We start from the raw sequence: 16,997 nt of genomic DNA, 5'->3' as shown, positions 1-16,997 counted from the left end.
AAATTTTCTTCAAGTTTCTGTTTTCAAGAAGTTAATGCGAAAACGACACCGCAAACATGAATGCATTATTAATTAAAACACAACTCGCTAAATTTTATGCACATTTTAATTTCAGCTCGCGCGGTCGCCTCGTTGTTGCGCCCTTCTCGGGAACTTGATCAAATGGACCCCACACTCATCTATGAGCAGCAAAAATACATCATTTCTTGGTTTAAAGATAACAATAACCGATAGAAGCAATGTTGAATTTTAATCAAAAACATAGAAAATGCACCATTTTCTACGAAAGCCCAAAGTTCTGTTTTGCAGAAGAAAGAGAAATATACAAAATTAGAAAACGCACGTGCCGAGAACTGTAACTCTATTTTGAATATCAACGCCTCATTGCTTTGGCGCTCATTCTGGTCCCATCTACACTACGTCGGAGGATTTTAAAAACACAACAATCACCGGTCATTTTGGATTTGTGTTTCAGGAAAACTCGGGCAGGGAAATCAAATGGTTAGCGCGACGTCATCGTTTTCGAAAAGCTACTAAAACGGAAGGCCGGCGTTTTCAAGTTCCTCCAGTTTGAAGAGCTTCTTATCCGGCGTAGTGTGGGCGTGGCCTCATTGTACTGTTAAATAGAGCGCGATCATTCCTAAATTTTAGATAAATCAAACAAAATTATTCATTTTTGGGGAAGAGATTAACATGACCCTTTCTTGCAGCGCGCTACCCTAAGTAATTTCCATTCTTTAAGCGCTTGTGGTGACCGCCCCAAAAATAATTTGGCCTAATTGCTTGCTTCAAATTAGGAAATGTAAACAGGGACTTGACATCAATTTTCTACCGGAATTTAGCTTGCCTGGACGGCGAGGCGGGGATGGAAAGGGGTGGATAGGATACTGGGGAGGAGGGGAAAGGGAAAGGTCGTTTGCTGTAAAAACTCACTTTGTCTGTTTCTGTGAAGCTCTGAAAACGTTGGCGACCAGAAAATTCCGATTGGCTAAGCCAAAATAAGTATCTTGTTAAAATGCAAATATACACAATCTCCACAACAACCACCGTGATGGGAGAAGGCGTATTTACGGCTGGTACTTTGATAAACTTCGCCAGTATGGCGGAAAATTCATAATGGTAATAGGACTGAGTGGAGTCCTGATTAACAAAATCGGACGACCGCGAAGCGGGAGTCCGATTTGTTAATCACGACTGTGATTACAGACTGAATTGGACGACACGATGTCCTGTTACCAATTAATCATAACAATTACAATTTCCCACAGAAGCAAAAATTCATTTGAAAAAGAGCGTTTAATAGTCATTTTTTAAATATCATAATTAAAAATATGGAGAATAGCTTGCAAAATGGCTGTTAAGTTTCTTTCAAACCAGTCACCAGAGACTAAACCTAAACAATTTTACAAAGTCAGTCTCTTGAATTGGTTACGATAGTGATTGTAATCAATGTTGTGATTGGTGGATTTAGTGGAGAGGACTTAAAATGATTGGCTCATGTAACTGTCTGATTACAGGTGTCCGATTACAGCCAACTGTCCGATTACACTGTCCGATTACAGCTTTGCAGATTAATTCGAGCAAAATACAGCAGTTTATGCACCAATCACATTTGAGGAAATTGTAATTGTTATGATTAACGTAGAAATCAGAGCAATAATCAGCCCTAAATGCTTCTCAGGTAGCAAAGATGTTATGGCCGTTTTTGCCAAATAAATTCGTAACCTGCAAGCTCTCTTCGTCACATGCTACTGGGTACGATTCGAAGAAAGTCTAATCTCGCTGATGTTTGTTCGTGTCAAGGACTATGAAAGAACTAGAATTTCGAAAGAGATCAATAGCTGGACTATCTTGCCATCGACTGCTCCAGATTAACGGTTAATAAAATTGGACCTCACGATTTCTAAATTCTTTACACTGACCGCAAAAAAGGCCTGCATACAATTGTTGATCGGCGCCAGGTCAAATTTGCATAAATCATATGCAGTTAGGACATGGCTGGCGAAAGCGAAAAGCCCGTTTCTTAAACCAGGAATTTCTTTCCCCTTTTCCGTCGCGTTTTTCGCTTCCCTTCCCCATCCCCGTAAATGCTTTTTATTTTGTACGCATTGCTTGCCTTCTTGAGCCATAGATGGTACATAATAATTACCATATATGAAGTACCTACTTGTGTTATGAACCAGTCTGACCGGTCCACAACAACACGTCATCAAGATGGACCCTGCTTCAGGTGCAAGACACAGAGTCTGCAGTGAGATGACTCATCACGTTGTCCACAGCGTTTCATCCGTCGATTATTTCTCAATGTTTTATAAAATTTCAAGGATCAGGCGATAGCCAAGGCCTGGAGTCATTTTTATGCTATGAATTTTATTTCAGCTTTATTTTTTTCGCTTTTATTGGTCGCTCAGATAGCATGGTGAGTGAAGCTGTAGAACGTTTGAACTCGATCATGTGCTGAAATGTGTGAAGAAGGTGACACTCGCTAATCCATTAAGCTTACTTCTCCTTCGTTTTTCTAGCTTTCATGCTCCGGACGGGAGCGAAGAAGCTTCGAACATCCCTAAGGACGGCAGACCGGAATTGTCGGAGTCATCACACCACCGATCACACTCTGTCACAAACACAGTAAGTCATTGTTGCCTGGATAAGCGAAAGAATGCTGGTTACAGTGTCCATTTCAATGAGTGCATTGTGTCTGGTGGTGGTGGAAGTAAAATGTGTTCAGCTTTCTCTCAGAACTTATGCCCCCATCTGACACATTTTGAAGTTAGGCACACTTTAGAATTTCCTTGACTCTGATTTCAATTTACAAACGTAAGCTTAGATTTGCTTAGATTTGTTAGCTAAGTTTAGTATTTTGTATTTTCAGCACAAGAGAGCTTTCTTTGGGTCATTCTGGCACATTATTTTACATGTAGGCTCGACAAATTTCTGAAGTGAACTCTAAATTTTTTCCTTGTGCTTTGTCGTCGAAACAATGTATAGTGTTGCTTTGATTAACATGAGCGCTAAGCTTGGACAATTTTAAATTGCTTTTTTCTTTCTTTTTAAAGTTTATTGTTTTTTCATTTTCTCCAAAATTGCTGGAAAGACAACTCACACTGAACGTGAAAAAATCTTTATTTTGTGGGAGATTAAGTGTGCAAACTTGTGTGCAATATATTCTAAATCATGATAGAAGCCTTTCACCTTTATTTTAACATTTCAGAATAATATTTTGATTTTAACATAAATTTTCATAAGATCGCTGGTAGGTTACTTTGGAAACCCTACTGTGAAAGAGTTCTAAGCCTTGGCACACCTGCCCAAGGTGCTTGTCACTTACACCCTTTTTTGAATTTTAACAGAACAGATTGGATCTTGTTTCAATATTAAAAGTGCATCTGTACTGTACATGAATAGTGAACAATTTTACTTGGAGTAAATGCTCTTTGCCCCTTTGTGTATGGTTATTGTCTCTAGAAGTATAGCTATTGCTGTCTCTCAAGTGACTCCCTTTTCATAAAACTATTTGCCCTAAAATGCACCCTTCCATTTACCTTTTTATAATGCAAATAAAAATGATCGCTCTGGTGATTATTCATCCACATGTATTCATGAGCAGACTTTTAAGATGGCTTCTAAGGTGGCTCTCAATTTCTTAGAATTCAGAAATGTGCAGCACAATAATCAGTACCCCCCCCCCCCCCCCCCCGCTCCTGAGATACGCACTTGTCACTTGGAAGATTAGAAAAATCAACTGAGCATCTTCTAGCCCAGCTATGTCCTTCAAATTTGGTGAATACAATCCGCTACATGTATCTAGTATGGTAAAGTTGTGATTCATAAGTTGTGCAAAATTCAGTATTTAAAATAAGTTATTTGCCATCTGATTCCCACACAAACACTGTAATTTTGCCTACCCGTCAAGATGCCTTCGAAAACCATGATTAGGCCTATTGGAAACTTGTTTGGACCATTCAGTTTGTAGTGAAGAAAACTTGATTGTTATGTAAGTTTGGTTTGAGATAAATTTATCAAGGCCATAAACCTTAAATTGTTATAGGCTGAAATAATGAGTTTAAATTATTTTATGAAATTTGGATTTTACAGTTTTACAGCAGCATTTCACTTACGATAACACAACTGCCAAACAAATAAATGAACTAAATTTGAAATAAGTATTATAGCAGTTTCAAAATGTTGGTTAGTGATAATTAGTTTCACAAGAAGCAGTAAAATGATACGACAATTTAGATGGATTATTTGTTTTTATTCAACCACAACTTTGCCATCAACTAACTTTGTCATTATCCTGCTTATTCCAGTTATGAGCTTGTTTTTTTGAATTTCCACATTATCCATTCTTGCTTAACTCTTTGTTTGTTTAGTTAAAACCAGTTTTCGTATAAGACTTGAACCTAACCTGGATTGAATGTTATATATGCAACAGGATGTCAAATGACTTTTGACAAGTACCTGTGATCTTTTCAGGTGTTAACTTACATGTGTGCCCTGAATAAAGAATGTGAAATAATTTTTCCTCGTAAATACACTTTAAAATATTTTTGTTGTCAAGTTTTGTGGCAATGCTAGTTGCAATTATGTTATTATAAATTGCAACATGTTTTCCCATAATTTGTAAAAAATAGCATCTTTATTTGTAAGGCCTGATACAAACATGACCTACTTCTGTGAAAAGACCGTTGGTTCCATCTTTGAAAAAAACCTGAAGACAAGTTTTATGAAGAGCTGTTGACTGGCTTTGTTTATAAAATCAATTGCAAAGACTCTGAGAAAGTTTATATTAGACAAACATCACAAGCTTTAAGATGTAGAACAAAAGAACACAAGAGAGCTGTTTTTGCAGGTGACAAGAACTCTCTATTGGCACAGCATTGTAGGCAAAACAATCGTGAATTCGAATTTGATGATACAGTGCATCTTATTGAATATTGTTCCCAATGGTCTTGAAGATTGTTTTGGAAGCCTGGCATTCTATTTGTGAAACAAATTCTATTAATGAACCCATGCCTGTACACATTCCAGACATTTACATTGTACAAGTCGTTGGCTATTCCCTAGTGAGGTTCTCGTGTTCTTTAAAACATTTCACTTGCATCTGGACACCGTTGTGACTTAATTAAGCAATAGGCCACTTGTTTTATGGGTTTACTGATGCAATAGACTATGCGGGATGTTAAGAAAACGCAAGAAAAGCTTGTAAATCACGAGCTGCTAGGCAAGTGATTTACAAGCTTTTCAAGGTTATCCTTTCAAATTTCCATGGATATGTTTAATGAAAAGATATGTGCATTATTGACATCCCAGCCAGGGAAAGCCAAAACTGTTTACTACTCTTGTTATGGCTAGTGTTTTGCATTCTGTTACTAGTTCCTGTGTGGAGCTGCCATAGATCAGGAACTGTGGTTTACTGGTAAAATAGAACCTAGGTTTTGCTTCTCTATTGCATCTCCAATCAGATTTCATGTAGTATCTCAGTTATTATATAATGCGGAATAAGGTTGTGGTATTTTAACTAAAACATCCAATTAATTATCCATTCTATAATTTTCAGTCAGTTACAACAAATTTTCAGTTTTTTTTAACTTAAAATATATGTGTATGTAAACTTACATGAAAGCCATAACCTGATAGGCAGTGATCTACACATTAGCATACATATTTTCTAATTCTTCCAAACCTTCTCAAGTGTGCGCATAATCTTCTGTGATGCAGTACATATACATCATAACCAGGAACAAAATGATGGAGAAAGCATGTTAATAAAAACAATGTTGTAGGAAATTGGGGATGCATTTTAGTGTTCAGGTCCACTACAGTCAATATATAACCTTAACCTTCACACTTTTCCACCAATTTTGGGAATGAGCTGAAGCAGTGTCAATTTACATCAATGTCATCGTTTTTCATCCCAGATTAAATTTTATCCCATTTTCAGGAAGATGCCAAGAATTCAGACTCAGCTGAAGAGTATTCACCTATTGTGTTGCAAGAGATTTCATCAAGTTTCTCTTCCTCTACATCAGAACTGGAGGAAGTTGTCACTCCAACAGTTGCCCCTGCCACTCCTAGCGATGATATAGAGCCTTCCATTACTACAAGTACTGTGAGTAGCATTAAGCCCCATTCACAGGAAAACAACTATGTGTTCTCCTCTGTGATTCTGATTCCACCTAGTAATCCAGGACAGATTCAGCCATCAGAAGGTGCTCAAAATGTTGAAGGAAGCACCTACCTTGAAGCTCTTCCTACCACAGAAGCAGAAGTTTTGTCATCAGTTTTGCACTCCAAGTAAGTTGGTGGCTTTTTTGGGGGGGGGGAGGTGGTGGGGAGGGGGGGGCATGGGCGGTTGATGAAGCATTTTGTGTTGGATACTGTATGGTCATGGTAAAAGTAAATTATGTTAATTTCAATGTTGCTTTTGCTACTGCAGCCCTCCAGCTGTAATCAGCAGTAAACCAGCTCCAACCCCGCCCTCACCTATGACCGTAAAAGAGGATGATGATAGCATTACAGCTGCCTTGAACCAAGCAGAGGAAGAGACCAAACCCAAGGAGGAGGAAATGCCATCATTTGACGAATTCAAAAGGAGAGTTTTGCAGGAGGAGGAGGAGAAGAGCAAACAACAGAGTGCAGACAATTCCAATGGAACTGCCCACAAACTTAAACCTAAGAAAGTCAAAGAAAGAAAACAGAGCAATTACGCATCTGTGGACTGTGGTGCAAAGATTCTTGATCATAATGATGAGGCATCAAATGCTGACAGTATTTTAGTGGAGAACAAGGACTTGTACATGCTAAACCCATGTAGTGCGAAAGTTTGGTTTGTTGTTGAGCTGTGTGATATAGCCCATGTCAAGAGTATTCAGATTGCCAACTTTGAACTGTTCTCATCCACACCTGAAAGTTTTCGGGTTTATGTTAGCAAGCGGTATCCAACAAGAGAGTGGACAATGTTAGGAACATTTCAAGCTCGTGAGGAGAGAACAATACAGACCTTTCCTTTGGATGAACCAATTTATGCCAAGTACTTCAAGGTATGGTTCCTACACATTTTACTAGTGCATTTTTGTTAGTCATAGGTCTAATCGAATTTTCAAACTCTCCAATTAATTTTACAGTATGTTAGACATTATGTTTGAGCACTAATGTTTCTTAGCTTTTTGAAAATCTTTTTCACAGATCTTGTATGCTTTGATGACATAAGAACGTACCTGTAACAAATAGAGAAACTATCTAGACTTAATACTTACAGCATGTACATGTACAGAGATGTCATGAGAAGAACTGGTCAAAAATAATGACTAAACTGTATTTCGCCCATTTATGTAGCCCTCTCCTCTTTTTCTGGCAAGCTTTCCACTCACCCTATTTTTAATGAGAAAATATGAGATTCATAGTTTGAGGGTGTGAGCCAGAAATATATTGAAAGCCCTCTTCGTGAGACCTGCAGGCTAGATGGTGGAAATACAGTAGAGTGTGTTTAACAGTAAAGGGTATGACTGGACAGTTGTAGTTTAGTAATAGGAATTTTGAACTCAGCGAAGTGAGGGTGTTAAATTGAGGGAGTGTCTGTCACCAGGGGATGTACATGAAAGATCTTCCTTCCTACACAATCTGGAGATGCAGAGGAAGATTGTAATCTCCAGTAACTTGCATGTACATGGAGTTTAGAGAATCATCATTTAATGTTGCTGTACAATTGTATTGACAATGTAGGTAGAGATGCTAAGTCATTTTGGCTCTGAACATTACTGCCCACTGAGCCTTCTACGTGTGTATGGCAGCAGTATGATGGAAGAGCTGGAAGATCATGAGATAGAGGGACAGGATGATAATGAAAATTCTGATAGTGACTCTGACGTGCCAGTATTACCTCCAGAACCTGGGGCAAAGGTTGACGATGAACCTAAAAAGCCTAATCTCCTTGAAAGAGCTGCTGATACTGTGATTAGTCTTGTCAAGAAAATTACTGGAAATGGGCAAGACAAAGAAAAAAGTGGTGATGACTTAGAGAAAGCGGGTGGTACCCTTGAGAAAGGTAGTATTGCGCTGAACTTCCCTGACTCAAGTGGTGAGGAGGCTTCCAGTGAGAGTGAATCCCAAGCTGAAAGCAAGAACAAGATTGTAACTCTTCTTGTTCATGAAGAGCTTGAGGAAAGCCCCATGGACAGCAAGGCAAACAATTCTAATGGCACTTCAGTAGAACAAGATGAAAGTAATGCTAATTCACAAGAAGGGAAATCTACATCTGTAAACACCAGCAGTGAAGATAGTTCACTTTGTAAGGAAGTGGAAAATGGCAAGCAATCAAAGACAACCAGTATTGCCTTAACTCCCTGTCAGGCATTTTCTCAAGCAATTGGACCATACTGTTTGGGATGTTTCATGGGACGATTGTTGTTCTCTAAGAAGCAGTACCAGGATTTTACATTTTTAGATGGTATCAATGGTAAGAAAACGGACCTTTTTAACACAACCAATTCTAATAGCAAGTCAAGGAAGCAAAAGGATAAACCTAATGGAGAAAAGGAAAGAGATGAAGAAGGAGAAGTAAATGAGCAGGAGGTACATGTGACTATCCAGGAAAAGCTGTCAGTCAATGAAATCTCAGTGGAGAAGAATATACCATCAGAAAATGAAAGCCAAGAATCCTCTGCCAGTGTCCTAGAACTCACTTCTAGCAACTTGGATGTGAAGAGTGAAATCACTGTTTCTATTCCATTGAATGTTGCAGAAACAGAAGACACTTCCTCTAGAATTATAAAACCTAGTCAGTCAGTAGCCATTTTAGTGGAACAGAAAAGTGGAACCTCTGATACCCAAACCCCTTCTTTAGTGGAAGTGTCAGTTGTCACAGCAACACCTTTAAATTCTACCCAATCATCATCTACCTCCTCTGTGACACTTCAAAGTTCAGAATTACCTGTGTTTGAAGAATCGAAAGTGATTGTTGTAAAAGAAGAATCTGATATTGGCAAGAAGCAAACTGCCAGGGAACCACAACCACCTGTACAGCAAAGCTTGCTGTCAAGTAGCTTGTCAACTATGTCGGACAGCGAAACTACAGCATCAGTGGATAAGGGCACAGATAGTCAACCTGTTGAGCCTTTAGAATCAAAGAGTATTTCCAAGGAAGAGGAGAAAAGCAAGGATACTACACCAGATAAAATAGGCGAAAGTATAGAAGGTAAAGCTGAAATAACGCCAACTGAAGCCAAAGTTCCAAATTCACTCCACATGGTGCCGAATTCCTCTTCAGATATTGATGTGTTGGAGACAAAACTCACTGATAAAGAAGGACGAGAAGGGACAGCTGAAGTAGTAGAAGACCCACTGCCAGTTTTGAATAGTGCATTGCAAGACAAGCAAGTAACTGAATCTCAAAATCTGAATCTGGAATCTGAAGATGCTGAGAAGAAGGAGACTTCTCCTAATTTAGAAAGCCAGGAGAGTGGTCCTGAAGGCACAACATCAACTGTAGTAGTAGACTTCCAAAGTGTAGGTCCAACAGTTCAGCCTGCCTCTGCACCAATTGGTGACACTAATGACCTTTCAGACTCTGTTCTTCCATTGTCAGCTCCACCTATAGCAAGCATTAGTAGCCAAGAGTTTACGGCTGCAGCATCAGATGCTAACCTCGATGCTGCTATGCTGAGTAAAGCACAGCAAGCAGCAGCCTCTTCAGCTGGGCTGTCTTCAGTGGTTGGTTCAGGAGGACACAAGGAGTCCATCTTTGTTCGTCTCAGTAACAAGATCAAGGCTCTGGAGCAGAACCTGAATATGAGTACATTGTACATGGAACAACTAAATCAGAGGTAAGTTGAGTCCATGCCACCGTTCATGCTGGGAGAGCCATCCCTTTTTGATTGACTCCTACCTACCTTGTACAAAAAATAGTGACTTAAACCACCATCTTCGAGTTTGTACTTGCCACTTGCAGCTGAGTTTCTTGCACACTGTATAGTGTTTAGAGCAGTTTTCACTTGAGTGTTGAAGGAAGTTTGCTTTTTGTGTTGGGTTTTGTGGCAATGAATTGAAAACTGCTCTCTTACTATTGTCTGTCTAGGTAAGTGGTGTCCATGTGAGGAGGTGAGAGCTTCAATTGCAAAAAATATTGCCCATGATTAGGGGGCTAAGTTTCTTTTTAGGGGGGATGTTGCCAGAAGTTGCCATTCAATAAGCGGTAAACTTTTATTTTATTTTTCAGGGAGGATACGCAAACGAGTGCCTCTTGAATTGTTTTGTTCATTTTGGATTACTATAGAATAAGGGATCTTCATTTTACACAAAATTATTTTAGTGTTGTTACACTTGTCTGTAAAAATGCTAGTCATTTACATTATATGAAGAGCCCTCATTCTATAGTCACCAAAACAGTGAACAAAAAAAAAAGCCCAAGAGGTCATATTTTGAGTGTCCTCACTGAAAAATTAGATAGAAGTTTATCATGTATTGAATGGCAACTTTTTGCAACATCCCCCCTGAAAAGATCAAGTGTTTGTAATTCGAGTGTTGTTACTGTAAAAAGGGAATTTTTGAAGGGTAATTTTGACTTTTCTGCCTTTGTAACTTCTAAGAGGATTAAGCTATTTCAGCTGTGCTTACTTATTAAGAAACAGGTGTTAAAATGTGTTTCTGATTTTACTGATTGCAGGTACCGAAAGTCACTTGATGAATTACAGAAGAGCACTGACAAGAAAGTTGCCCTGTTGACAAATGCTACGAAGAAGGCAGAAGTTGTTGTAAGAACTTGTCATTATTGTAGATATATATTATATATTTAGTAACAACAATTGTAATAAATTACTAAAAAGCTCTTTAAGCAACTTTCTTTTACATGTACATCACCATGTTTTTATTCATAAAAAGCACTGATATTCTAAAATACTAGTTTCATTCCCTTTCCCAGCATCAGGGGTTTCATTAAGGGCAGGGTACCGGGTACATTTCGTGACTGCGAGGGTGATTTTGTTCGCCTGGTTTGACCATCTGAGGAAGTTTTTTCTGATAAAGAAGTTCAGATGAAAAAGTTTTACCCACCTGCATAAACCAGCTGGCCCCTGCTAAAAACGTTAATGAAATCCCTGCAGCATGCATGTATACCATATTATTGCTTGGTCTCAATTTGAGCTGGATGAACATCAAATCACCCAGACTACAGGTGCCTGGTACTAACTCAAGAATTAATGTTATCATTTATAGATCAATAGTCAAAAAGAGCAAATCACAAAAATGCAGTCCAAACTAGACAATCTGACCAGTGTGATAGCAGAGATGAAAGCACGCATGGATCCCCTCAACAAGGAGGTGATGGAGAGGCATGTCATTGGACTGTGTATTGAGATTGTCTTGATCCTGATGCTGTTTGTGGTGTTTGCGAAGAGAAACAACAACCATAATATTCCTGACACACCCAGGGGGTCAGGACACTATATGAATGGTAAGGGCCCTCCTAGATTGGCAATTGAAGATGGCCATAAGGACAACGTCTTCAAGCCAACAGGTAAATTTTGTCAAATATCATAGTCACCTTTAGTTACAATACCATTGTTAACTTGATTTGGATTAAGTCAATTAATTACCGTGCCGAATTTGGGAAGCTAATGTTTTAAGTACATTGTATTAGCCTATCATCTGAGCATATGCAGCCCGAGAATGTTTACTTCAAAGAGGGACTAATGATCATTTCAAAGGACTCCTACTAGAAAAATCACATTTCTAAATTCACCACAAGCTACAACCTAACCAGCACAACAGGAACAAAGTTGAGTGTTAACCTGTTTTGTATTCACTTTTGAATACTAGATTTTAGCTTTTAGTTGCCAGATACTCATCCAGATTCTTAAAAAATGATTTAAATATTAGAAATAATTATTGCAAAATTATTTGAACATTTCATTGTTTCCTTTTAGTTTCTCTAAGTGGAAGGGAGCAGCTCCTGTGCAGCTTTGGAAAGAATTCTGAACCAGATACTGTTGGAGCAAGCACTACTACAGATGATAACAAACTAAACAAGGTCAGATACATGTACATGTAAATAAACTGTTTGTGTGCAAGGCATTCTTGAATACATAACTACAAATTCTAAGAGCCAAATAGTTTAGAGGTGCCAATTATTATTGACTTTGGTTTCTATAGATGCTTATTCACCTCCAGCATTTTTCAGGTTGCTGGTAGCCTTTTATATTGTGTGTAATGCATGCTGAAAGATTAAATTAACACATTGACCCCAGCAAGGGCTCCAACCACCCAGTCATCTTGATTCACATGCCATCATACTAACTATTAGGACACTGGTTCCCCCACAAGCTTTTTAGCACTGTACTGTACATAGACCTGTGGTTTATTGAATCGAGCCTATATGCATTGGATAACAAAACATAAAACTCTCGAGAATGATCGGTCAAACTGACAGATGACATGAAATTTTATTGTCAACTGAGTTATGCTGTCTCAGTGTAGAAGTTTAAAAATGCAATTCTTATAAGCAATATCCAGGGAACACGTGGTAGTCAGTAATGATAAGTTTGAACTACAGGTAGGGTTTAGAGATTTTTTTGTTTTTCCGCAGGCCGACCCTTGCAATCCAAGCGAGAGTAAGAAGAAGCGTAACCGCAAACGTAAGGGGTCCAGCACTCCTGATCATGAACCTCCCCATGACTGTCCTTCCAATGCCGACTCATCCAGTCCTGCTAGTTTCGTAAGTCGGACTGCTGGCTTACTCTTCTCCAGTGCCCGTGGACTCTTAAGTGGTTTTCACAATCCTTGGAAACCGAAGAAGCCTTCATCTGTGCATAGTGACCCTGTTCTCTCTGTAAGAACCGAAGAGAATCACATGAGTGATGTTTCAGCAAGACTTAAGCAACCTGCTATAACCAGAGCCAGAAGTCTCGATTCTGTTCCAGAAGAAACAGCCACAAAAAGACTTGCACCACCACCGCCACCACCCCCTCTCCCTCCAGAGTTTGGAGTTGTGTTCAAGCGCCCACCAGATTGCTATTACTCCAAAAAGGGCAGTGTTAGGAACATCACGTCAGGCCCCCTGAAATATGGAAAATATGGCGTCTTAGATTCTCAGCTGGCGTAACTTGGGCCCCTCGAAGACCACACCCATTCCCCATCCCTCTCCACGAGTACATTTCAGTGGCGGAGGTGGGGAATGTGATTGGTTTTCGAGGGGAATTTGTTGGAGAGTGCGTACATTGCATCTGACGTACTGAAGATCTACTTTTTGCTTTTGTGTAGTACTTAAAGTAACAGAAAACATTTTCCATTATCTGAGGGTATCTTGGTGGGGGCAGTGCTAAATGTTCAGAGTTCTTCTAAGGTATGATTCTTCAGAGCCACGGAGAAATGTTTTCTGTTTCCGGCTTAAAAAAGCCGCCAGTAGAAATGAGAAAACAAGTGCGAGTAGTTTAATTTCTTAAGTATAAATGTATGTATTAAGCTCGGCAAATTACGTCGTTTTATTTATTTGACAGCATTGGCTGTTTAACCATTTGGCTGTAAGAATGAGGCGGAATAATCTAGCAGTTTTGGTAGACATTGTAAAGAATTCTAAAATTACAGCACAAAACCTACAATGTACCAATCAAATGTATGAGTTCACAATAGACCCTGGTTTATTTTTGCTTGTGATTTTGGAAGTGCAGCCTGAAGACAATCCCATTGAGCATCTTAAGGGTGCTTTACTAAATACAGGAATTCTTTAAAATGTAAGGCATTGAACATTGCATGATGAAAAGCAAATCAACAAAGTTAGTTCTTGGAGGCGAGTCCAGAACTGTATCATTTGGTTATTCCTAGGTTACAAGGAGTGATCATAATTTGGATTGTTAGGGCGCGGTTTCACGTGTCTCGGGTGCCTTGGTTTCGGCTTATCTCGTACAGCCTGTGAGAGGAGGCTGGGCGTGTACTTGGAGTATTTATGCAACTCTGTGGTTTTGGGACAAACTAAATTGAAACTATTATTTTCCGTATCAAAAGAAATATATATAGTTTTTTATGAAACAAATTATTTAGAACTTCCACAGTGGAAAGCATATACAATGGAAACTCGATTTGGCGATTTTTCTTCTCCTTTGTGGTTCGAGAAATCGGAATTCCATTGTATTTGTTTTGCACAGTACTAATAAAGCGTAGCCATCTTAAGTTTTACAAAATTTGTCGATTAACTAGTGTTAATTACAGTGACTGGCATCGCTTGAAGAAGACAAAATGTATATTACAAATAATTATATGGGCAATTCTCGTTAAGAAATAGATTTTAGCGACTGTAACTTCGTGCATATTTGTAAAGAAAAATAAGGAAATAGTATATAGTATAAATAATATATTTTGTAATATGTTAGAATAGGTTGATATAAAATGTGATACTAAATAAAAAGAAATAACACAAAGGTGTGCAGAATAGAACTTGTTCAGTTTACTTTATTTTTGTGATTTATTGCATTTATCTGGAGTATTTGCAATTCGCTTATTTCCAGGTCGTGATTTTCCCCATTCTCGTCCTGAGAGCCGCCTGTCTCTCTGGGCTTGCGGGGCCTTAACATTAGGAAAAGGTAGTTCTGTAGATGCTAAATTGATTTGATCGGCTGGATTTTTGGACTAAGATTTTCACAATTCAACCCTTGCAGACGTTAGAGCGTTTAAAACTGGTTTATAAAAGTAGCACGAAAGTAATTTAAGTTTGAAGTCTTACTTGTTTTATAAAATGTGTGATGTTAAAATACTAGGAGATTTCTATGGCTATAAATGTTTGAGGAAAAAAAATTCTAAAGAAAAACTGTTGCTGACATGAGCCATGTAGAGCGACTGGGAGTTAGGTCGCACCCAGAGATCGTTAAGTGAGATCTCCCTCTGCTTTGCCAAAGGAGATCTATGTTCCAGGTTAGGTTGGGGGTGTTTTAAGTACGAGCCAGGTGGCACTGGACACGTAAACTGGCATGATCGAGGTCTTTGTTAATACGTCATAACACTGTCAAAAATTAATAGTTAAGCATCCCTAGGCTGTTTTTATATGGCTATGACAATAATTATCTTTCAATGAGAAGACAACAACAGGAAAGACGTCGATTTGTTAAAAAACAAATTTTTATGTCAAGGCCGATTACTTTAAGTTTCACAGCTTTTAAATCGTCCTTTTTTTAAAGAAAACAATTTCTATTAGAGAGAGAGATTTACGCAGCAAATCAAACTATGTATATTTTCGAAACCGCTGGAAGTAAGTTTCTTTACTCTCGCGCTTGCTCTGTAATTCTACATCTTCACAGTACGTTACTGTAGAAAATTATTTTTAAATGTTAAACCAACTTGCAGTTCCTGATCAAGAAAATTATGGATTGGATCAGCTCTCTTGTATTTTTTCTTTTTTGTAATATGTCAAAATTTTACTGTACAGTTCTCCATGTTTCATAAAATCCTCACCAGCAATTCATGTAGGAGGTAATTTTCGCGAAACCTTTTAAGACAGGTCCGCATTTCGTACATACTTGAAGTTGTTTCCACAGCCATCCTTGTTACATTGCCACTGAATGTTTTATAGTAGGTCTAGCTTAGTGTTCGCTGCGTACGGCGACGCGATATTCAGCCACATTCGGAGAGAAGCTTTCCACCAGTCTTACAAGATTACGCTGTTCAAAAAGTTACGCATAGTCACTGCTATCATGATAACAGAGGGTTTCAAATGTCAAACAGCCTCAGATAAAGACATCTAACTTTCTTGACCTCTGTCTTCCCATGCTCGGTGTCTTACAGGCTTATGTCTAATATATCGACAGTATTTGAGTTGATCTGTTATATTCAACGAAGGGTCGACAAGTGGCGCTGTCTTGGAAGAGTATTTGGTGTGATAGTTATTAGTGCAGCCATCTCTTATTGGTGGCAGAATCATGGACTGAATGGTGCGCTTCTCAGGTCGTAGATGCCGGAGTTTTCGTGACAGTTCATCGGCAGAAGTAGGCGCACTTTTGGTTGAGCGCAAACTGACCTCTTTGTTGTCCCTAAAATGCTCGCTTTGTCTCCGTATCCACACCATTTCGAAGTACTCCTGTGAGTTAAATGGAGGCTTTTTAAGAAATTCTTTGACTTTTCGAGCCAGTTGTTTATCCTGGTTGTCGTACAGCGAAGGGATGTATCGACGTTTTAAATTCGGTAACGACGAACTGTTAACAAGCCGGGTCGACTCCGCTCTTTTTGCCGACGGATGAGTCGTGGAAAGACTACCGTCTTCGAGATGAACATTGTAGGGTAGTGATGTATTTCGGTTGTTTTGTAACCCTAGATAGATCTCCATGCTTAATTCATATAAAAACATAAAACTGGTTATTGGGTTTCATTCCTGAACCAGAATACAAGTTTAAAAAATAGTGAATGCGCAACTTTTGTTTCGTTAAACAAGTCCTTCAGCAAAGTTACTGGTTGAAAATCTTTCCAGTTGCGTTATGAACTGATAACCAAAACTCATGAATAAATAAGATTATTACCAACTTTGGTTGCTAACAGAACAGCCCTAGGTAATTTCATATGCAGGTGAGTTACCAACCAATAGCCTCAGCAGGTAGCCGTTCAATATAATTTGCCATAAACGTACAACTTCGTAACCGAAATTAAAGTACAGAATAGCGATAAGTTCCCTACTGCGAAGTCCCGCATCAGTTTCAACTTTTTTTTACTGAGCAATTGTTTCTGTTTTGAATAACCTACCCACACATTTGCGGATAATTAGAAAGTCTTACGCTACTTAACCAACGAAGATGAATGTTTACATTTAAAAACTTTCAAAACAGTCATTTCAGCTGCCAGAATTTTTACTAGAACGTTTAGTGTTTAACGACGTCGCTTAATGCGAAAAAAAAAAACAATTTCGGAGAATTTCGTCTTCATAGTCCCTCGTTTTTTGGCTTACAATTCAACATTGTTGATCATTTTTACTCAGTAACTATACATCCACTCTATAACATTTCTGCTCAATAAAGGTTAACGAGGAA

General features: G+C 38.6%; 1 protein-coding gene across 1 annotated transcript; it reads left to right on the top strand.

Moving 5' to 3' along the window:
- The first annotated feature begins 2,190 nt into the window (after positions 1-2,190).
- Positions 2,191-14,424, top strand: LOC110059454 (uncharacterized). The gene is made up of 9 exons (XM_020766146.2): positions 2,191-2,419; positions 2,523-2,628; positions 5,945-6,297; positions 6,440-7,043; positions 7,726-9,824; positions 10,664-10,751; positions 11,212-11,512; positions 11,922-12,025; positions 12,581-14,424. The coding sequence occupies exons 1-9, from the start codon at positions 2,364-2,366 to the stop codon at positions 13,094-13,096; spliced, it is 4,227 nt and encodes a 1,408-aa protein (XP_020621805.2). The 5' UTR covers positions 2,191-2,363; the 3' UTR covers positions 13,097-14,424.
- The last annotated feature ends 2,573 nt before the right edge of the window (positions 14,425-16,997 follow it).

This window comes from Orbicella faveolata, unplaced genomic scaffold (assembly GCF_042242905.1).
Source record: "Orbicella faveolata isolate gen_17 unplaced genomic scaffold, um_ofav_v1 contig_36, whole genome shotgun sequence".
Lineage (NCBI taxonomy): Eukaryota > Metazoa > Cnidaria > Anthozoa > Scleractinia > Merulinidae > Orbicella > Orbicella faveolata.
Note: the sequence above shows the minus strand (reverse complement) of the source record. Positions and strands in the feature narration are given on the sequence as shown.

What these genes read in the sequence shown, in the direction of transcription:
- LOC110059454 (XM_020766146.2), top strand. Translation starts at nt 2,364, where the DNA reads ATGAATTTTATTTCAGCTTTATTTTTTTCGCTTTTATTGGTCGCTCAG. An exon ending in TTGGTCGCTCAGATAGCATG is followed by an intron (nt 2,420 to 2,522) that starts GTGAGTGAAGCT and finishes TCGTTTTTCTAG; the next exon opens with CTTTCATGCTCCGGACGGGA. An exon ending in CGAAGAAGGCAGAAGTTGTT is followed by an intron (nt 10,752 to 11,211) that starts GTAAGAACTTGT and finishes TATCATTTATAG; the next exon opens with ATCAATAGTCAAAAAGAGCA.